The following is a 25799-nucleotide window of genomic DNA, read 5'->3' as shown; positions in this document are numbered from 1 at the left end:
AGAAACCACAGAATTCCTACAGTGCAGGAGGCAGTTAACCTATTTTGATGATATTTCATCAGAAGTGAAAAGTTAGAAGTGCAATAGGTTTAAGCAAGTGTACAGGCAAGGGAAGAAATAATGAAAGGGAAGATCTGTGATAGAGGGTAAGACAAAAGAGATTAAGTGAAAAAGGATGATGGCAACAGTACAACTAAACAAAAAAAAATTACTAGGTATAAGTGGGAAAAAGCAGAATCAATAGCTGCTACCCAAAAATGGGCAATAGAGGTCATTATCTCAAATTATTTAAAGCAATACCAAGTCCAGAAACTTGTTTAAAAAACTTATCAAAAGATGAAGTGCTATTCCTTGAGCTTGGTGTTTAATTGAAAAGGTTTAAACAGTCAAGGAGAAAACGGTTACATTGGGAATACAGCAGAGGGTAGCATGACAGGCAGCTGGAAATTCAGGGTCATGTTTGCAAATAGAACTGAAGTGTTCTGCAATGTGTTCATCAAATCTGTGTTTGGTGTCTATAATATCTATATTGGAAGCAGGGAATACAGTGTACTAAACTGAAAGAAATACAAGTCGTGTTTGGGCTCCTAAATGGCGAGAAAGGAAGGGAGGAGGACAACAAATTGTTAAATATGATCAAGGCTGAGATAGACACAGTTTGAATGAGTAAGGGAATCAAAGGCTATGAGGATAAGGCAGGAAAGTAGAGTTGAGGATTATCACATCAGATCAGTCATGATCTCTTTGAATGGTGGAGCAAGTTTGATGAACCAAGTGGACTACTTCTGCTCCTATGTCTCATCGTCTTACTGTTGCATTTCCAGCATTTTTATGGGAAGAACCAATAAAAGGGGACAAAGATGGTTGGAGGAGTGGACTAGGCTGTTGCAGAGGCAATAGTCCCTTTAGAATGCTGGAAGCAGATAAGAGGGAAAATGTGTTTGTGGCGGCATTATGCTGAAGGAGAATTGCTGAATGTGGAGCCTAGTCGGGTCAAAAGATGAAAACCAAAGGAACCCCTTCATGATTCTGGGAAAAAAGAGGAAAGGTTGAGAGAGGTGCAGGAAATTATCTAAGCAACCATGCCAGAGCTTTACTGTACACTGTAGGTGACCAAAAACAGAGATCAGAGGGGAGTGCAGCACAAAAGACGCAATTCCAGCCATTTTTCATCTCCTCCCTAGAAACAGGTTTACTTATATTTCTTTTACTTCAACATACTGCAGTCATTGCTCATATTATAGGCTCCTCTGCATTGGCAAGATCAAACACACTAATTGGATGACTACGGAACACCTCAATTCAGTCTTCCTGAGCTTCCAGCCTCCTGTTAGTTTAATTCTCCACCTCCACTCAGACCTTTGTTATTTGCCTGCTACATAGTCCTAATAAAGACAAGTCCTTGTCTTTCAATTTACAGTCTTCCAGGCTCAATTCAATTTGGAATCTCTGCCACATTTTTGGTTTTGGATGCAGCTGACGATTCTACTTGCTCCACTAATCTAGGCCCATCTTTTGTGTCTCATTTTCATACCCTTTTGTCTTGCACATTCTCCCTGGTCATTTAATCTCTTGCTTCTACCCTATTATATATCTTCCCTTTGTTCTTTCCCCACCCTTGTTGTATATCTACTTTTTCAATGATGATGTGGAGATGCCAGTGTTAGACTGGGGTGAGCAAAGTAAGAAGTCTCACAACACCAGGTTAAAGTCCAATGGGTTTATTTGAATCATGAGCTTTCAGACCTGAGGCACCTGATGAAGGAGCAGCGCTCCGAGAACTCGTGATTCCAATTGATACTGTTGGGACTTTAACCTCATTTGAGAGAGTTCTTACTGTTTTTTCAGTGTGAGCGAAAGATCAACCTGAATCATTAACATCTGTTGAGAGATGCTAAGCTGTCAAATCTATTGGCCAGTTCCAGAACTTTTTTTTTTAATTAACTAAACATTCTGAAACAGTCCTTTTTTTTTTATTACATGCATGATTGTGACGAGACCAAAGCTGACTAATTTTAAATTAGATTGCACCAGTTCAGCACAAACTAAGGTCCTCTACAACCAAATGGAAAGCTGCTTTATATTACAAACTAAGAAAAGCACATTAAATTGTCAACAACACAGAATCAAAAGCCAGCTATAAAGTCTAACATGTCACAAAATGCAGATTTTCAGGAAAGCTTCTTGAACATAAACATTTGCATATTTTGTTCATTCCACATATAAATAGAACGTTACCTGCATCATCTGCCATGGTGTTGATCATCTACACTTTTCATAAAGTTGTAGGCAAAACCAGAGCCTAATAATGAAAAACAAACCAGAATGTTCAACGCTGCAATCCAAACTTCAACTTCATAGAAAGGAGTGAGAGCTAACTCAGCTAAAACCTGATATGAGACCAGCCTGCAGAATCTGCTAACAGGGTATTTTTAGATTTGCTTTCTCCATGAGCCAAACAGATTCAAGCACTCATATGGAAAGGCTTCTCTTTGAATGACAACTATTTGGCATCAAAACTGTCTGGCTACCCAACCAATAGTCACTGTTAATATTTACTCACTACTGTATGCTAAGTATTGCTCAATATAAAGAGAAAAGAAAATTATGCCTGTCATTATTTACCCGGTAACACACACACCTAAATCAATAATTCAGCTTTTCAATCACAGGACATTGTTAACAGAAACAAAACTGTGATTAGGAAGTTTCTGTTTGATATCAACTTTAGACAACAGCAGTAAGCCAGCAAGTTATTTTTCTCACTTTCCCACAAGGTATGAGCATCCCAACTAACTGGTGAATCTTTATATGCGAACTTAATAAGTAAGAGATGCCACATTAATCTGGTGTCAAGACTTGACTCAGGGGTAGCTGTCCTGCTTCAAGAATTAAACCCCACTCCAGATACATGGCTCAAACTTGAGTACAGCACCTCAACTTTTGACTAAACACTACTTATAATATTCTAAACTCAGTGAACAATTTCAGGTTATAACTATTGGTCCCAATTTCTATTCCCCCCTGCCCCACCTCACCAGCACCAGTTGTCAATTGTTGATATTTACAACTCCTCTAGATCCATCTTTTATTTCTTTACTTCCCTTTTTTCTTGCATCAAATCTTTTTTCATTTAATCTCTCCCATCTACTCTTTTGCAGATCTTCCCTTACACAGACAGACACAAAATTACGTTATACAGTACTTAAGACCTGCTAAATCTCTTGCTTTTTCAGTTCTGGTCAGTGTAAAAATGCTGGAAATATTCAAGTTTTGGCAGTTCCAGTTTATATTTCAGATTTCCAATGTCTTCACTAGTTGGGCTTTGCATCAATAACGAACTATCAGGTCATAGTGGCCATACATAGTGTCATAGATAGTCCTCTTATACTGTAGGGATTCTATGATTTTCCTACAGAACAATGACAACATTTTTTTCTTATTTGTTCATGGAACATATTCATCCTTAACTTCCTTGGGTAAGGAAGTAGCTGCTTTCTTGAACTGCTACAGTCCATCTGGAATAGTTCCACCAAATTGGTGTTAGGGAGGGACTTCTAAGATTCTAATTCAATGCAGACGAAGGACCATTAATATATTCAGCCACGATCATACTGACTGAACAGCAGACCCAAAAGGCTAAATGGCCTACTCCTGCCTGTAGCTTTTATGCTTCCCAAATCAGGATGGCACGTGGCTTGGAGGAGACCTTACCGGCAGTGGGTGATTCTGTGCAACTACCATTTTAGAAAAATAAGGGCAGTAGGATTTGAAACGTGCTCTCAAAAGGAACCTTGATGAGGTGCTGTAATGCAACCAACTGCTACAATGCACCAATGCAGGAGGAAGAGATTGTTTTAACCACCAGCTTAAACACTGATCAAGAACATTGCAATGTCCTGGATGGTGTTGAGTTTAAATGTTGTTAGAACACTCATCCAAGCAAGTAGAGAAAGGGGTTTTCACAGTAACTTCATTGCAATGATACTTGTGATGCAAATAAATAAAATTACTTTCTGGGCAGACTTGGTTTTAGAAAGTCAGGAGAGTCCTTCCCTACAACATATACTACCTTTGGCTTGTTCTCTTTTATATGGCCGACCTAGTTAAGTTTCTGGTTAATGGCAATGCCCCTCTCCCCCAAGACACTGATGGTGAAGATTCAGCAGTGCAAGTGCTGTTGAAAATCGAGGAAAGATAATTAAAGGCGCTCTTGCTTTAGACGTTCAGTCCCTGGCACTTAGTGGCACGAATGCTACTTATCACATCTCAGCCCAAGCCTGAATGTTATCCAGCTCTTGCTACATGCAATCATGGACTGTCATTACCTAGATAGTTTCAAATAGGACTGAATGCTGCAATCATCAGTAACAACCATCTTTCTTTGTGCTATGCCCTATGACTCCAGCCAGTGGAGAGTCAACTTGCCCGTACCCCTGAATCTTACTAGCAGTCACTCTCACCTCTTGAATTCAGCTCATTTGTCAATATTTCAACAAAGATTGTAATAAGGTCTGAAGCCACGTGGCTCTGGCAATAACCAAGTATATTACTGCTGAGTAACTTGGTAGTATTGGTAAGCTGCTTGATAGTGCTGTCAATGAAATCTTCCATCACTTTGCTGAGAGTAGAATGATAGCACAATAATGGACTGTATTGGATGTAGCCTGCTGTGCATGTACAGGACATAGCTAGACAATTTTTCATTTTGTCGTGTTGGGCAGATGCCAGTGTTGCGGCTTTACCAGGATGGCTTGATTAGGAGTGCAGCTAGTTGTGGATCAGAAGTTTAAGTATTATGGCTGGCATGTTGTCAAGGCCCATGGCCTTCCTATGTATCTCAGCCATTTCTTATCATGTAGGGCGAATCAAAATGGCTGAAGGCCGGTATCCCTGATGTTGGGGACCATAGGAGACCAAGATGGTTCTTGCACTCAGCACTTCTAACTGAAGATGAATGCAAATGTTTCAGACCTTGTGTTTTATACTCAATACCAGTGCCCCACAAGACTGTGTCCTCAGCCCCTACTATACTCCTTATACACCTATGACGATGTGGTTAAAATCCCCATCAACTCAATTTTCCAGTTTGCTGATGAGACCATCATGGTAGATTGGATTTCAAACAATGATGAGACACAGTCAGGGGTAAGCTTTTCATTCAGAGGGTGCTGAGTGAGTGGAATCGGCTGCTATCAGTGGTGGTAGAGGCGAACTCGCTGGGGTCTTTTAAAAGACTTCTGGATGAGTACAAGGGATTTAATGGGACTGGGAGTTATAGATAGTTCTACAGCCTGGTAGGTATGGATATGATCGGCGCAACTTGTGGGCCGAAGGGCCTGTCTGTGCTGTAGTGTTCTATGTTCTAGAGGACAGGAATGAGGTAGAAAATCTGATGAACTGGTACGATGACAATAATCTCTCCCTCAATGTCAGCAGAGGAGAAAAAAGACAACAGGCAGGATTTTCTAACCTCGCATACCCCAAGGCCGGAAATTCCTGCCTGAGGTCAATGGACCTTTGCACAGTCTGCCTTCACCCGCTACGATTCCCGTGATGGGCGGGATGGAAAAATTCCACCCAATATGTTAGAAGCAATATTGTTGAAGGAAACTGAGAAACTGGGGGAACAGAACATATTTCCAGTTCCTAGGTGGACGTCAAGTGGTCCAGTTAGTTCTATTTTCAACATTTTCATAGCAGTTTGATAGAAACTGAGGGTAGTTGAGAGTCAACAACATTGCAGTACCTCAGGAGTCACATGCAGACCAGACCATGCTATGAATGTAAATTTCCTCCCCTTAAAGGAAATTAGTGAATTAGATGGACTTACACAACAATTAGACAATAGTTTTGTTCCAGATTTACTTACTAATTTAAATTCTCCAGGTGCCCTGGCAGGACCTGAACTCTGGAGCATCAGTCCATGCCTATGATTACTCGTCCAGTTACATGACCGCTATGCTATCTTATGCTACTTAGCTAGCTGCAAACTACTTTTTGGTAAATACAAAATAGTTCCTTTTCTTCTGTCCATGGAAGACATGACAACCATAATGGAGCTTTCAGCTGGAATGTTGGTAACCTTCAGATGATCACAATAGGAAGGCTTTCAACTTTGAGATGAATTCAAGGATTAAAAACTTTTTAATTACTAAATATAGAGCAAACTGATTCTATCCTTGATCTAAAGCCCATGCCCCATCTTCATGCAGCATTCTACACCTTTTTTATTTGCCCTTTCCGTGTGCTTTGCAACTGCTCTTCACTTAGAGCAATAACAAAAGAAACCCAGCAGCTCAGGCATGACTATCCGAATTGAGGTCATGACGAAAAGAGAATTGATCAGGGTTGTGCAGTTGTGTATGAGACTTTCAAAATGCACTTGAAGTACCACATAATAAACTTGTTAAAGAAAATTCAAGGAATTGAAGAGATAATGGCATCATGGATACAAAACTGGCCACAGACTGGGGGAAGTGTTATTCTCCAGAGGTGGGTATTATGACCACTGCTCCAACGAGCTTGACTTGGGTGTAAAGGCCATAATTTCAATAGTTGAAGACACCTGAAACTCAAAAATAACAAAAGGCTTCAGAAACATATAGTGACGAAATGGACAGGCAGAGCTTAATGCAGAGAACTGTGAAGTCATTGATTTTAGTAGGAGGAATGAAGAGAGGCAACTAAATGGTACAAATTTAAAGGATTAAGTGCCTTTGAAACACTCTTCTTGAAAAGATGGTGGAAGAAGAGTCTTTGAATATTTTTAAGGCCATAGTGGATAGATTCTTGGTAAGCAAGCTGGTGATAGATTACTGGCATATGTGGATTGCAAATCTGAGGTTACTATCAGATCAGCTGTAACCTTATTATATGGTGAGGCAGACTTGAGGGGCCAAATGGCTTACTCCTGCTACTGTATGTAATAGGAGACCCAAGGAGCACATATACACAGCAAACAACAAGTAGGTTCTATCAGGAATGATTATTCAACATTTATCAAAAGTTCCCAGTCAAAGCTAAAGCTAATCAAATTCAAGCATTCAGGACTGCAAGTCAAAAAATTTTATTCCAACCTTGCACAGATCACTAAGTGAAGGTCCATTTAAAACACAGTGCAACTTTGGGCATCATACCTTGAGAAAAGACATTGATATGCAAAGAGAATGTCAATTATTCAATTTCTCGGATTTCTAATACATTAGGAGAGGCTCGCAGAGCTGGAAAGAACAAGGTTGGAGGAAGTATATATCCAGCTCAAGGCAATGGGTAATTAACTTTTTTGGAAAGGTACTAGGTTAATCGCATCTTGGAAAAAGGTTAGGGTCAAAAATCTAAATGTGAGATAATCAAATGCTTTACCAGATATAGTTTTAAAGTTGCTTTCAGGACACATGTTTATGTAAAAAAAAGCAGGGAAGATCAAAGAAAAGAATTAGGAGGATGGATGAATACTTTGGATGCAGTACACAGGCTAAAGTTCTGCACAAGATTTGAATGCAAGAGGAGATATATTGCACACTGAGACAATCCCTTTAATAGACAATGTGTCAAGTGTTCTTTTCTCATTTCATGCTTAGTGAACACTTTGGCACACTACAGTTGGTAGTATTGTACTTCACCTTAAGAAAACATTGCATAAAGCACTAAGTCACTTCCATTACATTAAAAACATTTGAAATGATTTAAATTTGAAACTAGAACAAATTCTTCCATAAAAACTGGAAATAAATGACAAGCCAACTAGAAAACTAGAACCACACCAAATTAGCTATGACCTGTACAAACACATGTATTGACAATCCAAAAATTTCATGCAATTAGGACCAAAATCTACCTTTTCAAGAACCTTGGTTAGTCAATATTTTTTCTCTACCAGAACCAAAATGTTAAACACTGCTAAACAGCACAACCAGAGCAATAAAAAAACTTACAAAAAAATGAGCACATTTCCCAGTTATTTAAAACATTCTCATTACAAATGCTAACATGTCAACTCAAAGAGCACATCAGCCCAAGAGCTTACAAGCTGCTGAAATAGAGAAAGGGAAAAAAAAACACAGCAACAGAAAAAAGACTTCATGCAAGCACACAAACTCAACTGCTACAATCAGAGTTAAACATCCAACACTAATGATGATAGTGCTCAACAACATGCCATTCACAGAGGTTACCAGTGTCACAGTCTTCGCTAGGAAAGCTCACAGTTCCAGTTGAACTTGCAGTGTTGATGCACAGCTTCTGTGCCAAGATGGAAGAATCAATAGTTAAAAAGCAGTAAACTTGTCAACTGTTTACAGTATTAAGCAAAATTATGACAGACTCTGTACTTTTGTCAGTGCTTAGATGGTCATGGCTAAAAGCCAAAGACAAAGCAGAATAATTTGGAAGGCACTTGTTTTGCAGAGTATTTGGTTGTCAGCATTAATTATTAAAAGTTGATTTCTCCCATACAATGAAATAGCTCTCAGTCATCCAATTAGAAAGCTGAACACTGCGCCCTCACCACTAAACAACACAATGATTTTTAACTCATGAGCATCAGAAAATGCAGTGTTCAACTCATTAACCATCACAAGGGATATCAACCTTCAACATACAAGTTCTGATGTTGGTAAAACCACAACTATTGAGGAATAGGATGAATACTTTTCTAATGAATAGGTAACAAAGGGTTCAAATTACTGAACAGTGTGTGTGTCAGGCTATTCAGATGCCTAAAGGCAGCAATAATCAGACGGTACATTGCAGGACTAGTTCGACATCTTGGTTGAATAGTCAAAACGGCTGCCAATGTGACAGAAAGTTGCTTGACAAAATAGTTTCATAAATGATAAACTAGTAGGAAATGTCCCAGCAATTAAACTGACAATACTAAATAGCCAACGCAAAGGTTCAATGTTTTTAACATCACTATTTTAGAAAAAAGTAAAACAAGCTCCAAAATGGATGTTATGTCACCAATAAAGCTCTATTTAAGGTACTGGCAAGTTTTATCAAACTTATTTCTACAGATAATGAAAGAGAAACACCAATCTATGATCGAAGTAATTTGTTTAAGTTTATTTCAATCCAGATGTGTTTAACAGGTGACCTGATGTCCAATGGAATAAAACTTAATACAATTGGTAGATTCCTGCAGCCTCGCTAAATATTTTTAAGACGCGGGTTGATGGGTTTTTGATAGGAGAGGGGATTAAGGGTTATGGGGAGAGGGCGGGAAAGTGGAACTGAGCAGCGACAGATCAGCCATGATCTTATTGAATGGCGGGGCAGGCTCGAAGGGCTGGATGGCCTACTCCTGCTCCTATTTCTTATGTTCTTAAGAGACAGAAAGCAGGAAACTATAAGTCAGTAGCAATAATATATGCTATTGGGAAAATGCTGTAGTTCATTATTAGGTTGTAGTTGGATGGGAGATCTTGTGGTGCAGTGGTAACACTGACCTCTAAATCCGAAGATCTGGGTTAGAATCCCACCCAAAAATTCATGGCTGTGGAAAGTACGTTTGTGATGTAGACAAACAGGTTGATTGCCAATTTGTAAATCCTTCTGATACATCTATGGCAGTGTTAGGACTGGGAGAGTCTCCTGGTCAACTAGAACTTAAAGGAGGCGACAACAATCCAATGCAGTACCTTGCCAAGCAGAACCATAGAACAATATATAGAAGTCTGTGCCAATGTCCTATTAGGGAATGGCACCTGAAGAGAGTGGAGCAAGACATAGGAGTTTTTAGCACAAAACTAATAAAGAAGTCCTTGAAATTGCAAGAGCAAAAAGAAGTTTAAAAAATTACGTTCAGAAAAGAAATGTCTGTATTTTGGCCATTTATCAGAAACTTCTAACAGGAAGAGTGGAGGGCAAGAGGGAAAGAGCAACAGGCAAGGCAAGAGTAGATACAGTGAGGCTGTAGTGGATGTGCAAGAGTGGCACAAGACAGACAAGCATGACATACCAATGAGTCCCTGGTAGGAACAGTTATAAGCAGCAGCAGCTAGACTTTATTTAGAACGTCATAATATAATCAAGCAGAGTTAACATGGTTTTACAAAAGGGAAATAGTGTTTGGTTAATTTTTTGAGTATGCCACACACAGGAAATGGAAAACCATTTCATGTAATGTATTTGGGGTTCCAAAAGGCATGTGATAAGATACAACACAAGAGTCTACTGCAAAAATAAGAGGTAATTTATTGGCATGGATAGAGGATTGGCCAAATAAGAGAGAACATTTTAGGATAAACGAATCATTTTCAGTTTAGCTCATTTTAACTCGTGGAGTTCCACAAACATCAGGTTGCATGGCCTCAACTATTTACGATCTACATTAATGCCTTGGATAAAGGGAGAAAGCATTGGGGTCAAATATGATAGATAGGAAAGTAACTTATGAGGAAAATGAAAAGTCTGCAAAGGAATACAATGCAATGGGATAAAGGTATTCAATGGGATAAATGAATAAGCAAAAATTTAGCAGATGGGGCGTAATCTGGGAAAACGTGAACTTAGCTACTTTGGTAGGAGACAAGCAGATGATTTTTCAAGTGGAGAAAGATGACAGAATGCTATGTCTAGAGTGATCTGATCTCCCTCATAATAAGCATAATGTTCATATACTTACAGAATATACTATATAATACATAATATAATGTTCATATAATATCATACTACAGCAAGTCATTAAGAAAGAAAAGGAAATGTTAGCCTTTGTTACAAGGGGAATGGAATATAAAAATAATGTTGGTGAGACCACAAAGTAGAGTATTGCATACAGTTTTGGTCTCCTTACTTAAGGAAGGATACCTTTGCGCTGGAAGCATTCAGAGAAGGTTCACTAGGTTGATTCCTAAGTTGAAGAGATCATCTGAGGAAAGGTTTAGCATGTTAGGCCTATACACATTGAAGTTTAGAAAAAAATACAAGTACAGAATAGGGGATATTTCTCCTTGTGGGAGAATTTAGAACTAAGAGACACAGTTTCAAAATGAGAGGTTGACCACTTAAGTCAGAGGCAAGGATGATTATTTACTCCCTTTGGAGGGTTGGGAATTTTTAGAATTCTCTGACCCAGAAAGTTACGAAAGCCACATCTTAAAGGCCAAATCAAACCAGGGTTATGGGAAACAAGCAAGAAAGTGGAGTTGAGGTTAAGGTCACATCAGCCATGATACTAGCGAACATTGCAGCAGGCTTGAGAAGCTATATAATCTGCTCTTGCTCCAATTCCTTATGTTCTTATGGTGACAAAAGACAATTCACAAAAATTACTCTGTACTCAGCTCTTAGTTAAATGGAAACATTCACTTTAAAGCTTACATTTTCCTCTCTCTAAATGATTTGCCATTAATTCCTGCTAGAAACCAGTGTTGGTTAAACTAAATGTCAATCAGAGCCTGGCATTTCCCTTTAATCATTTTTGCATTAAAGGTACAAAATCAAAACAGCAGTTCTTTCAAGCACATTTCTGCTATTCATATTGACCAAGATTTTTATTTTATGGAACAAGGCAGAAATAAAGGAAATTAAGATGGCAAGAGTAGTATACTTTACATGCACACAATGATTTTTCTTGAGCAGACTAAACAGCAGATGAAAAAGGAACACCATTCTAATACAGAAAGGTTGCAAACTGTTATTTTTCAATTTTCAATATAAAGATATCTCAAGTGGTATCAAGCACTGATCCAATTAAATGTTTCATATGACATTTTTAGCTGTAGACCATACAGAAACATTTAGGCTCATGTAACAATCACTTAAAACAATCTAATTTTAAAGCAGTTTCCATATTACAACTCATGAGGCAAGCAAACTAAACTACCTACATTTTGTTGGCAAGATATATACCAATATTGCATGCCTCTGCAAGCAAGTCATGATATTGTAGCCCATGTACATACACTGAATAGTGGAAATGTGATTATTAAAAATCTGGTCCATCATTGATAGCCCTGATTTCCAAACCATCGAACACCTTGGAGGTCCCAACACACTGAACGTGATGGGCAAATCTTACAGAGAGAAAGAGCAATTCTCCTGCTCCCTGAGGCCCTCCAAAACAAGTGTCCAACTCATCTCACAGTGAGACACTTAACAGTTCCAACATGCTCTAAGTAATTATGTAGGAAAATATGTTAAGATAGAAAGAATCCTAGTCTAACACTTGGGTATGTTAATCGCCAATCACACACAGCACCCTCTCCCCAAATACAACTCCTGACCCCTTGATCAATCTCTCTTGAACCCTGAGCCTGGCCAGTCCCAACTACCTGACTCCCCCCCACGATTCAGCTCCCTCCTATCCACCAACTTGCCACACTATTCCTTCAACTTATCTTATCCTCTCTGTAGCTGTTTGCAGAATTTTTAAATTGTTGCTTACCGAAATACAACAACTGTGTTGTTTAAAAAAATGGGGGTGGGCAATTTCTGCACGGATTCTCTGCACTACACCCTTTGATGTTTGCTGCATTAAATCAGATGCAATGGATCCTCCATCAGAAGATCAGAGAGACTGATGAAAGTGTGCATTTTTTTTATCTAATCAGGGTTGGAAATAGTATTTCCAATCCTGATTGGAACATCTTGAACAATACCTTTATTTCAGTGACATCAATCACCCCCATATACAGAGCCAACTCAATCGGCACAATATTAAATCACAGTACAACCAAAAGCATGTAGTTGGAATATTCAGCTGTGACAGAGTCATCCAGACTCGAAACATTAGCTCAGTTCTTTCTCCACAGTTGCTATCAGACCTGTTGAGATTTTCCAGCATTTTCTTTTTTTGTTGCAAGAGCATGTATGTTGACCCCCTGATGTATTAACAGGGTATCAAGCCCCTCATACTTTCTCAAGTGAGTCTCAATTTTTTAGCTGGTGCATTACTTGCCTTTTGTGACACAAGCTCCACAATGGCCTGCCTGCTTGCCTTTGTCATTCACCCCAACCTATGCTTGAATCTAGGCAAAATTCTTGAAATAAGAACATAAAAGTTGCCTCAATGCTTACAAGATTCCATTGGATCAGGGAAAAGCATTTAACAATCTCACCTAATTTCTATTGGGTATGGTTTAAAATTCACAGCAAAATATTACCCCAAAACTTTAGTGTTATAAGGATAGGGAACGGGGTGACTCATTTCCTAACAGGAGTTTAGTTCCTCTCTTAGAAGCACATTCAAAAATAAAGATTTTGCAGACCATTAATGAAAATATACCTAATTGGTAGAAGGTTTGCACATCATAGAAAAAGATTACAACTGACAAGACAGTAAACTACAGTTCCAATCTCAAATTCTCAACTAATACTTTCCATCTTTTGAAAAAAACTACCAGGATCAATTAACTGTTACTCCGACATTTCTACTTTGAGATTATAAAAAGTCCAAAACAACCCTCAACATATGGAATATCAGAAAGTAAGTTTCTTATTTGAAGAGACCAGGTGAACTGGAATTGCTCCCTTAGAAGAAAGGAGGTTATAGATTTGATAGAACTGTTAAAAATTAACAGAGTTCCAATGAGGATAGATCAGACAAAGCTGTTTCCACTGGCAAGAGTCAATAATCAAAGGCTGCTGAATCAAAATAATTGGCAAAAGAGAAATTCTGTTATGATCTGGATTGTATTACTAGGGGGAGAGGGGGGACAGTAGAAGCCAATTCAATAGTTGCTTTCCAAATGGAATAAGCAAAAGGTGCAATGTGCAGAGCTATGAGGTAAGAGTAGGGAAGTGGCACTAATTGAATAGCCCATTCAAAGGTGACATAGACAGAATGGGCTGATTGACAAAATTCTATGATTACAATATCTTGAGAAAAAGTGGGAAACACATCTTCAGGGCATTAGAGGAAGACAGGACTGATCAATGCAGCAAACCATGCTGATGTTGTGAGACGACTGCTACTGAAACAGAGAAAGTCAAGTAAATATTTAGGAATTTTTTTTTAAATTAAGGGTTTTTGATAGAATGAATAAGGGAACGATTTTCTTTTATGTTGTGGAAGTCAATGAAGGGAGTCACCAATTTCAAACCAATACTTGGGGTTATGGGGGCAACAGGAAAATGGAGTTGAGACACCACAAGGTCAGCTATGATATTACTGAATATTGGATCTGGCTCAAAGAGTCGAATGGCCTACTCACGCTTCTAAGTCTAATGTAAGAAAAGGGTTAAGGAAGATCATTTATCTTTTAAAGAAAATTGGGATAAACATCTGATGTAAAGTACTGTGGAGAAAGGATTGATCAAGAATAGATTTTTTTTATATCCAAAGGGCCAAATGGTCTTTTCCTGATCCTATTTTCTATGTTTCCATGGGACTAGCATGTACTCAAATTATAAACTGAAATATTTTCACTACTTCTGTGCACCGCATCAGACCTTATAATTTCAATTTAAGTATGTTATTTTGCTAATCACTAAATCTAAATTTGGGTATAGCCCTCCAATTCCTTTTTCAAAATGGGCCACATTTGTTTACCTTCCCACCAGCTTTTGGGTTGCTGAAGACAGAACAGGATTCAACACCTATTTTCTTAAAAGCAGGAGCAGAGGGTTAGGGGTTGGGAAAGGGGGAAAACAGGAATGGGAGGGTGGGGAGTGAAGAAACACAGCTAGTCAGTTTATTCAATTTAATTAAAAGCGGTGTTTCACAAATTTTCTGGCCTCACTTTGCCTTTCAACTGACTATACAGATCCACCTCTGAACAATTTAAACAGACCTTTTTTTTATCCTTCTCAAATAACTGGATATGTGAAATTAAACATTAAAATTAAACATCGTAAAGCAGTCTTTCCTCTATCAATGCCGATGGCTGCTGTTTATGTCCAGCGTTTTATTTCAGATTTCTGCACTCTCAGTGAAGGTGTTTACAATAAGATAACTTCCTTTCTGATATGCAGTCCATATGGAATGATTTAATATACAAACCTGGAAGTCATTCTTATACAGAACAAGAATAATTTATTTCACAAACTATCTAGAAAGTCATGGAAGTTATTACTTTTACCAGAAAGGAAGAGCTCATAATTATATTCGACCCTGTCCTATATTGATAAGTGATTGATGCCCCAATAAAATGATCTGCACAGCAAACCAATTTAGAGTACATTCCTACTATAACATTCAATTAGAGTAGAACATTAATGAAGTAGAATTTATAATCACTCACTAAAATAGTGCACATCATTCCTACTTTGAAGCAAAATTTACGATTACATTTTATTTAGAAATCAATTTAAATATGTATAGGTTCTATGGTGATTTGTATTCTTGTCAAAAAGGGAAAATGCATGAAATTTTAAACACTAAAACTGCCCTCAAATGATGCACGTTTTCCTTCAGCTATTGCTTTTATCAGCTTGAAACCAGGAGGAACTGTTGAAATGTGTTTTAGAATATTTTTCTTTTTTTGGCCTTGGGTAATCAGCACAGAAATATGATCACAGGGATTCTACTCATGAACTGATTGGAAGCAGCAGGTAAGATGTTGCTCAGAATGTATAAATATTAGAATTTATAATACACAAATCTCAACATCACATTTGCGCAAATGCACAGAAAAATCATCAGTTAAAAAACTTTAGACATCTGGATAACACATTATCTTATTTGATATCTTCAGAAGAAAAATTGTAGAGGAAAAGTTGGAAAATAAATAAAGAATAGCATCAAAATGGGAATTCCTTCATGAAGGCCACCATATGCCATGGGATGGGAAAGGATGGGAAGACAAGGGAATCCAAAATATTTTCTTTCCTTGAAGAGCTGCAATACGTGAATAGGTTCCAATTAAAACTAATTAATACAATGAACTTTACTAAAGTATTAACTCTATATCTCTGGTGAATAATAACGTATCTACTTGATAATATTATTAAAAGCTGTGACTATAGGTAAAGAGATCAAATACTCAGATATCAATGCTCTGGGACCATACAAATACTTTTCACCTGACCTCATTACCCAACCTCATTACAGTGAAATTAAAGCAAGTAATTGCTTTATAGCACAAAGTGGTTTACCAAAATATTTTTTAAAATTGAATAATCTTAGAGAAGATAAAACTACAAGTTTCTAAGATTTTACAAACAAATCACTCACAGACTGTAATTTTAGATTGAATGCCTGGAAGTTCACTGTATCTAATAGGATAAACAGTAATTTTCAAGGCAGATAACTTTCCTGAAATATTTTATTAATTCAAGTTACTCACAATTAAATAAATGACGCAGAATCCACAATGCAGCAAATTACAAAATGGCATAGGACTGATATTCATAATTGCTGCAACTAGTACATTAACATTATAATAAAAGTGTAACTTCAACATCTTCAAGCTTCTTTGATGTGAGTAAGTTTTTTCTAGCAAATTCACGTGACAGAATTGCTACGACAGGAACAAGTACAAGGTGCACATTCAGCATTTTTAATTTATTTTTCTTTGAATTTGGTGTTGATCTTAATTCCCTGTTAAAAAGCCATAAGCACAAAGAGAATTTTCAAGAGATTCTGTTGGCTCAACATGGAGTGCATTACTCATTCCTTAGCAAAATCCAGAGAGCCTGTCTGTTCTCCAATTGTCAAGCAAGTTCAGGAGTACTGTTAAGCTTATGCCAGATAGTTGCAGCTGACTAAATGGGAAATTTACCGCCTCCAAATAATCTCAGCCAACATTACCAAGCCACCTTGATACAAATGAGAACTCACTCGCCTACTCTCCAAAAGGAAGTCACTTGTGAATTATAAGAACATAAATAAGAACATAAGAAATAGGAGCAGTAGGCCATCTAGCCCTTCGAGCCTGCCCCGCCATTCAATAAGATCATGGCTGATCTGTCGTGGCTCAGTTCCACCTTCCCGCCCTCTCCCCATAACCCTTAATCCCCTCTCTTATCAAAAACCCATCAACCCGCTTCTTAAAAATATTTAGCGAGGCAGCCTCCACCACTTCAACGGGCAGAGAATTCCAGAGATTCACCACCCTTTGAGTGAAGAAGTTCCTCCTCAACTCCGTTCTAAACCACCCCCCCCTTTATCTTGAGGCTGTGCCCCCTAGTCCTACTGTCTTTTTTCAGCGGGAAGAGTCTCTCCACCTCTATCCTATCCATCCCATTCATCATCTTATACGTCTCAATGAGATCGCCCCTCATTCTTCTAAACTCCAACGAGTACAAGCCTAGTTTATTCAGCCTCTCCTCATAGCTCAACCTCCTCAACTCTGGCATCAGCCTAGTAAACCTCCTCTGCACTCCCTCCAAGGCCAAAATATCTTTGCGCAGGTGCGGCGCCCAAAACTGCACACAGTACTCCAGCTGCGGCCTCACCAATGCCCTATAAGCCGCAGCAAGACGTCCCTACTTTTATATTCAATCCCCCTCACTATGAAGGCCAGCATCCCATTCGCCTTCCTGACCACCTGCTGCACCTGCAAGCTGGGTTTTTGCAACTCATGCACAAGGACCCCAAGGTCCCTCTGCACCGTCGCCTGCTGCAGTTTTTCGCCACGTAAGTAATAGTCCTTCCTACCATTCTTCCTACCAAAGTGGACCACCTCACACTTGCCAACATTAAATTCCATTTGCCATTTCCTGGCCCATTCGCCCAGCCTATCTAGATCCTTCTGCAGACTCTCCACACTATCTGCCGTTCCCCCAATCTTGGTGTCATCAGCAAATTTCGACACCCTACACTCGGTTCCCTCCTCCAGATCATCTATATAAACGGTAAAAAGCTGAGGCCCCAGCACCGACCCCTGGGGCACTCCACTAGTCACCATGCTCTTACAGGAAAGACAGCAATCACCAGGGATTCCTCACGTGGCATGCTATACACAACTCAATAATATGTCTCGCGACAGCATGACTAATTTACCCAAACAATTTCAGCCTCTGAGATAAACGCCAACATTGCATTTAACGTTTCTACATAGATTTTTGCATCTGTCAAGTTTTAGCAATATGTATACTTACTTTTGCTTATCTAGATTCTAGTAATAATTTAGAAAAATATTGAATGGTACTACTTGAATCTAATCTCTCATTTCCCCACATGTAATCTGTCTCCTTGCGATGTTTTGTTCCTTCTACACAAGATATTGTTGTGTGTGAGAAAAAGCTATGGCCCGAATATAGATCTCTGAAGAAAAATGATTTGTCACCTTACACCAATTAGTAAATTCCCTTTATCTCTAAATGTCTTTCACCAATTAATTTTGAATCTTCCTAAAATATTTAAATGTTAGGTTTCCTCCAGTTTCATGTTTTTAAATTTTAACTAATAATTTGCCTGGAACCATACCAAAAGTTCATATTGACAACATCATTCAGCACTACTGTCCTCCACAGCAATAGTCTATCCAACAAAGGAATCGTCACACATATAATAAATAGCATTCAGGTAATACATTGCAGGAGTTATCATTCAAAGTAAATTTTCTCATCAGCTATATCAGATTTGTGTCTTCAAAAGGAACAGACATTAATTGTTTAAGATCAAGTAGCACACATTACTTTTCATAGAATCCCTATAGTGCAGAAGGAGGCCATTTGGCCCATCGAGTCTGCACCAACCACAATCCCACCCAGGCCCCATCCGCATAACCCCATGCATTTACCCAAGCTAGTCCCCCTGACACTAAGGGGCAATTTAGCATGGCCAATCAACCTAACCTGCATATCTTTGAACAGAAGTAAACAATTTCTGAATCATGATATAGTACTTTGAAGTTAACATCTGGACAGTACATGTTGTAAATCCTACATCTGGCAGATGAAACCATATCTATGTCCTTACCCAGATAGCACAGCAGCTCAATGTGGCAGAGAATTTCAAATTGTTATAAATTATGAACCTTTCTAAGCCATTTGTAAGCTATGAGCTCTTGCAGTTTGACCTCAACCAGAGCATTGTCTCCTATGCTTGGCATCACACTTTAGAAAAGATATGAGGGCATGAGAGAGGATGCAGAAAAGATGTCGAAGAATGAGATATCGGGGCTCTTGTGCAACATTAAGATAGACAAATCCTCAGGGCCTGATGGAATATACCCCAGAATACTGAGAGAGGCAAGGGAGGAAATTGCTGGGGCCTTGAGAGAAATCTTTGTATCCTAACGGGCTACAGGGCAACTGCCAGAGGATTGGAGAATAGCCAATGTTGTTCCTTTGTTTAAGAAGGGTAGCAAGAATAATCCAGGTCATTACAGACTGGTCAGCCTTACATCAGTGGTAGAGAAATTATTGGAGAGGATTCTTTAAGCGGATTGACTCCCACTTAGAAATAAGTGGACATATTAGCGAGAGGCAACATGGTTTTGAGAAGGGGAGGTCACGTCTCACTAACTTGATCATGTTTTTCGAGGAAGTGACGAAGATGATTGATGAGGATAGCACAGTGGATGTTGTCTACATGCTCTTCAGTAAGGTCTTTGATAAGATTCCTCATGGTAGACTGGAGCAGAAGGTGAAGTCGCACGGGATTAGAGGTGAGCTGGCAAGATAGATACAGAACTGGCTCGGTCATAGAAGACAGAGGATAGCAGTGGAAGGATGTGTTTCTGAACGGTGGCTGTGACCAAGTGGCATTCCTCAAGGATCAGTGCTGGGACCTTTGCTGTTTGTAATATACATGTATAAATGAGTTGGAGGAAAATGTAACAGGTTTGATCAGTAAGTTTGTGGATGATACAAAGGTTGGTAGATTTGCAGATAGTGATGAGGACATCACAGCATACAGCAAGATACAGATCAGTTGGAGGCTTGGGCAGGGAGATGGCAGATGGAATTTACTCTGGACAAATGTGATGGAATGCATTTTGGAACATCTAATAAAGATAGGAAATATACAGTAAATGGCAGAACCCTTAAGAATGTTGATTGGCAAAGGGATCTGGGTGAACAGGTCACAAAGTGGCAATGCAGGTGGAGAAGGTAGTCAAGAAGGCATACTGCCTTCATTGGCCAGAGCATTCAGTTTAAAAATTGGCAAGTCATGTTGCAGCTTTATTGAACCTTAGGCCACACTTGGCATATAGTGTTCAATTCTGGTCGCCACATTACCAGAAGGATGTGGAGATTTTGGACAGGGTACAGAAAAGATTTACCAGGATGTGGCCTCCATCGAGGGCATCAGCCATGAGGAGAGGTTGGAAAAACTTGGTTTATTCTTACTAGAACGACAGAGGTTGAGGGGAGACCCGATGAAAGTTTACAAGATTACGCAGCGCATGGACAGAGTGGATAGTCAGAAGCTTTTTCCCAGGGTGGAAGTAATTGACTCTTCAATTACTGACCTTAAGGTGCGAGGGATAAGGTTTAAATATGTACGAGGCAAGTTTTTTTTTACATTGAGGGTGGTGAGCGCCTGGAACTCGCTGCTGGGAAAGGTATTGGAAGCAAATATGCTAATGAGTTTTTAGGGGCATTTAGACAAATATATGAATAGGATAGCAAGAGAGAGGTATGGTCCCCAGAAGGATAGGGGAGTTTTAGTTCAGTCAAGAAGCATGGTCAATGCAGGTTTGGAGGGCCGAAGGGCCTGTTCCTGTGCTGTAATTTTCTTTGTTCTTGGATGGTTCCAGGGATGAGGATTTTCAGTTACAATATTAGGTTGGAGAAACTGGGGCTGTCTTCCATCAAGGAGGAAGAGGCAAGATTTGATTTACTAGGTTCACATTCCCTAGGGTTCTTGACAAAGCAGATAAGAGAGAAACATTCCTATTTGCAGAACAGCCAAGAACCAAGGACATTAACGTTACTGACAAAAGAAAGGTTTACTAATATAAATGGTTCCAATCTGGAATGCATAACTTGAGTATGGGATAGAGATAGATTCAATGGTACCTTTCAGAAGATAATCTGCTTGAGAAAGAGCGTGCAGCTTGACAGTGAAACGGACTGGCTAAACTGCATTTGCAAAGAATCGGCAGAACTGGGACGAATGTTCTTTGGTAGTATATGCATTCTATGCAGGAAAAACTATGATGATTCACATCCAAAATACAGACCCACGCATCACCTCCCCAGTGTATAAACTGTTTAATATCTTGTTAAAAAAAAGAGATACTGCAGAAAATGCCTTTAATTAAACGCAGGCATAAAACCAGAGCGGAGACTTGTCGTTGAGCTCTGAAAACAGGCGGAGTACATCGATCTGACCGAGACCCAAGGAAAATGCTGCACGAAGAGCGATGATCCCTCAGACGCAAAGTGCATCTAACACGTAGGTAAACAAAGGTGCATTTCAAAATATGCAATATGAAAACCCCGCTCAGTAACATCCCCGGTAACGATCCCTACTCTCCCGGAGCAGGGATGCCCGCAGGCGGCTCCCGGAACTCAGCAGGATGGAGCACCCGCACCCCATTCCCCATCCTGCTGGGCGGTCAAACTCTCACCTTTTCTGGGGCCCGAGGAGTTGAACCTGCTATTCCCAGCCTTGTTCTTCGAAGTCATGGTTATGGTGGCTCGTTTAAAACGATGTTTTTTTCCAATCGAGGTGGCACAGACACAAAATCAGCACCAGCCTCTCTATCACTGCTCTCAACCCACCGCCCACCGCCGCGCGCGCACCCAAACTCCCGAACCACAGCCCCGCTGATTGACAGCGGCCCCACACCAATCAGCGGCGTGCTCCCCGAGGCAGGCTGCGCCCTCTATTGGACGGCTGGCTCTCTGACCCCGCCCCTCGGCCTCCCCGCAGGGGGCGGGGCTGCAGGTTCGGTTGAGGAACAGCGTGCGCGCGCGCGAGCGAACGTGGCAACATGGAAGCAGCGAAGCCTCGCGAGACGTGCGGCGGCCAGGTGGCAGTTGGCGGCGCGCTGCGGTTTGTGTTTAAATTGAGGCGGTGGCGCGGGGAAGCCACGTTTACTGCTTCGTCCTCGCTGCATTCACGAGGTGTTCGGGATAGTAACCATTCCTAATTGCAGTTCTCCAGCATGTTGTGTAGCCACAGTGGTGAAAGCCTTTGATTTGATTTATTCTTGTTGCATGTATTAGTGTAAATTGAAATGCATTCTTTCTCGCGCTATACAAAGCGTACCATACGTCGAAAAGGGAGAGGATGCCGAATATAGTGTTACAGTCACAGCTAGGATGTAGAGAAAGATTAACTAATCACCCTATTATAGAAAGGATATTTTTAAACTAAAAAGAGCGCAAAGATTTACTAGGATGTTACTGGGACTTGATGCTTTGAGTTATAAGGAGAGGCTGGATAGACTGGGACCGTTTTTCTCTGGAGTGTAGGAGGCTGAGGGGTGATCTTCCAGGCCTATAATATAATGAGGGGTGCAGATCAGCTAGATAGTCAATATTTTTTTCCCAGAAATAGGGGAGTCTAAAACTAGATGCCATATGTTTTAAAGTGAGAGGGGAGCAATACAAAAGTATCCAGAGGGGCAATATTTTTCAGAGGGTGGTGAGTATCTGGAACAAGCTGCCAGAGATAGTAGTAGCGGTGGATACAATTTTTTTGTCTTTTAAAAAGCGTTTAGGTAGTTACATGGATATGAAAGGATATGGGCCAAATGCTGGCAATTGGGATTAGCTTAGGGGTCTTAAAAAAAAGATGGTATTGACAAGTTGGGCTGATGGGACTGTTTCCATGCTGTAAATCTCTGACTATAATGTGTGGTAGACCCATTCAAAAGTCTAGAAGATCTCAGCAGGTCTGGCAGCATCTGTAAAGAAAGAAAAGAACTGATGTTTTGAGCATTTGGCCCTTTGTCAAAGATTTTCCAGTGTTTTCTCTTTTGGTTTCAGATTCCAGCGTCCATAGTAATTTGCTGTTATCCATTCAGAAGTCTGATGGCAGCAAAGAAGAAGCCATTCTTCAGTTGGTTGATACCTGATTTAAGGCTTTGTATCTTTTTTTCCCAATGGAAGAAGGTGGAAGAGAGAATGTCCAGGGTGTGTTGGGTCCTTAATTATGGTGGTTGCTTTCCTGAGGCAGTGGGAAGAGCAGAGTCAGTGGATGGGAGGCTGATTTGTGTGATAGACTGGGTTTTGTTTGTGAATTTTTTATTGGAGAGTGGGGGGGGAGAAACATCTGTTCAATGCTCACCTTGTCAATCCCCTTTAGTATTTTATATACCTCAATCAATTCCTTCCTCATCTCTCTGAACTCCAGTGAGGACAAGCCCAGACTATTCAACCACTTCTTGTACGACAGCTCTTTCATGAAAGGAATCAATCTAGTGACCAAAACAGAAAATGCTAGAAAATCTCTGTATTCTTCTCTGCAGTCTGTGACCCAGTTGATCACATTACCTCCTTCAATGCCTTTCCATCCTTGCTGAGTGCAACAACAATTGCTTGGTTCCTTTCTTATCTTTATGATTCTTGCAAAGACCCAAACTTGTTTAAAACTATTTAAACTTCCAGTTGATTACAAGGGCACAATAAGATTTCATGTTATAAGTTTTTCCTATAACAAATCACTAACAATCTATTGACCAAACTTGTACATCAATCTACAAGGAGAAACATCCTCATCTTATACTTGTAACACATCATTCTTCATAGAATTACAGTCTTTATTGCAAAAAGTCCACAGTTACTTGCAGCTTCCAATGGATCCCCATTACCAGCCATGTCTGATTCGCTAAGCTGTAATCTTGCGTGACCATCCCCAGGCACTTTCTTCAGTTTTTGGGGACTTTCTTAAACTTTCTTCATTTTCTTCTGGCCATGCCAGAACAAATCTCCTGAGTCCCTGGCACTGAGGCAGCTGTACTAACCACTGTGCCCCTCACAGTAATGACATGATGATCTTCCACCTCATCACGAGGGCCATCTATTTGTACATTCATTACATTGCCCAATTCTGTCCCACCTCAGCTTATCTGCTGCTGAAACTCATCTGTGTTTTTGCTGCTTTTGGACTCTTCTTCCAACTCAGACCTCACCAGCTTCCCATTACCTTCATAAGCCCTCCATAAACATAAGTTTATACAAAACACTGCTGTCCTTACTCCATCCTGATTTTTAATTAGCACACCATTGCTAACTCCTATTTCAGTTGCCTTGATCTTAAACTTTGAAAGCCTTCCCTGAACCTTTTAACCCATCTGTCTCTCTCTCTCCTCCTTTTAATGAAGTTTGTTAGAGCCAGGTGAGGTGGGGGGAAACTTGCTTCCCTTTATTCTGCCTTCATGGTTTGTTGTAACAAAGGTTTTTACATTTATTTTCCCCACAGATGCCTTTTTCAATCCAAATGTATACTTTTTATGAGTAACCAAGTTTTCATGAGTCAAAGAAAACAAGTTTATTAGTTACTAAACCCAGTGAAAAATAAGAAACTATCAGTGATACACACATCAGATGTAGGAAAAGTAACTTTTAATAAAACTTTAAAAAAATACAAGCAAGTCCTTTGCTTGTCCTTGAATTGTAAATTATTTAATGTTGTGGCTATTTGAAGTTAGCTGGTTCCCTTTAAAATCCTGGAATTGAACTGACGTCCAAGTGACTGAATTTTGCTGGAAATACTTTCCTTTCAATTCTGTGATGCATCCCCCAGAAATTGGATTTCTCCTGAGGTTCTTTCCGATTGACTATCACTATCTCTTGCACTGGGTTTTTAAACCGTAGCGATGGGGCCTTTTGCATCTTTGGAGAGAGATTCCTTACTGTTCTGTTGAACAGTTTTTCCAGATAACTTTGAAGACTTCCATCCGTATCTGACCTGTAACACCGATTCTTAAAATGCTTCTGCCTTTATATTCCCAAAAATAAATTCAGTTAACGTGTCTTGCAGCCATTAATGTAGAACAAGTAATCACGTTTTGAGCTTTTATCTCAAATGTTTCACGTTTCAAGACAGGAGAAGCCAACAAAAAGGGGGTTATTTTGTCCTCCATAGGAGGTTTTGTGTTTCTGGCTGATTAGCAGTTTCTATTTGGGGTGATTCTCCCAAACAAATTCTAAGTGCCAAATTCACATAAAAACTGTAGTAACTCCCACCATTTTCTTTGTTGCAGAATTTCCAAAATGAATCTCCCACATTGAGCACTGTAGAGTATACCCTAGTGAGATTCACTTTGCAATCAGGGTGCAGAGCCTATTCCCGCTGAGAGGCTGGCAGCATAGCTCAGAGCAGGCCACTGCACGTGCACCAACCTGTCAGCTTCCCGATTGCTGGCCAGCCCTGCAACCACCACATCATTGGCTGTGTGACCCCCAAACCTCCCAATTGCTAGCCTCCTGGACCTCTCTGGGCAAGTCTTGATGTCTCACCCACTCACGTCACCACCCCCCACTCCACCTGGATGACCAGCCCTGACCACCCACTTCTTTCCCTCTGTCTGTCTGTGATCCAATGATTCCAATACAGAGTGGTCGTGGGACTCCCCATCCCTATGGGCCTTGCCCCCTCTCGCCCTGCCTCCTTGGCACTGCCAGGCTAGCACACCCCTCCCTTACTGCTGATCTCCTGGGTAGGCCTTCATGGCCTCTCCACTCCAGCAGAGTTCTCCTCATAAGCTAATTCCCTCATCTCTGGAATTTCTTTGCCCATGATTCTTCTGAGGAATGCCTGATTTGCTAGCTTTGAAAAGTGGTAAATGGGTTTCCTCCAGGTGCTCTGGTTTCCTCCCACAGTCCAAAAGATGTGCTGGTTAGACGCATTGGCCATGTTAAACTCTCCTGTGTACCCGAACAGGTGCTGGCGTGTGGCAACTAGGGGATTTTCACAGTAATTTCATTGTAGTGTTAATGTAAGCCTATTTGTGACTAATAAATAACTTTTTTTGCAAAGTACTCACCTAGTCTGAACAAATGTGGAA

General features: G+C 40.0%; 1 protein-coding gene across 11 annotated transcripts in view; it reads right to left on the bottom strand.

The window, feature by feature from the left end:
- The window catches only part of unm_hu7910 (un-named hu7910), a 209986-nt gene extending 188401 nt beyond the window's left edge, over nucleotides 1-21585 (bottom strand). For all 11 annotated transcript variants that reach the window (XM_080194173.1, XM_080194174.1, XM_080194175.1 and 8 more), the window contains exon 1: nucleotides 21411-21585. In XM_080194173.1, coding sequence (XP_080050299.1) covers nucleotides 21411-21468 — 58 coding nt within the window. In that variant the 5' untranslated portion in view covers nucleotides 21469-21585. The remainder of the gene's footprint in view (nucleotides 1-21410) is intronic.
- Between the last annotated feature and the right edge of the window lie 4214 nt (nucleotides 21586-25799).

The sequence above is a fragment of the Carcharhinus amblyrhynchos genome, chromosome 8 (genome assembly GCF_965287045.1).
Source record: "Carcharhinus amblyrhynchos chromosome 8, sCarAmb.v2.hapA, whole genome shotgun sequence".
Classification (NCBI taxonomy): Eukaryota; Metazoa; Chordata; class Chondrichthyes; order Carcharhiniformes; family Carcharhinidae; genus Carcharhinus; species Carcharhinus amblyrhynchos.
The sequence above is the reverse complement of the archived record's forward strand: the minus strand, read 5'-3'. Positions and strand labels throughout refer to the sequence as shown.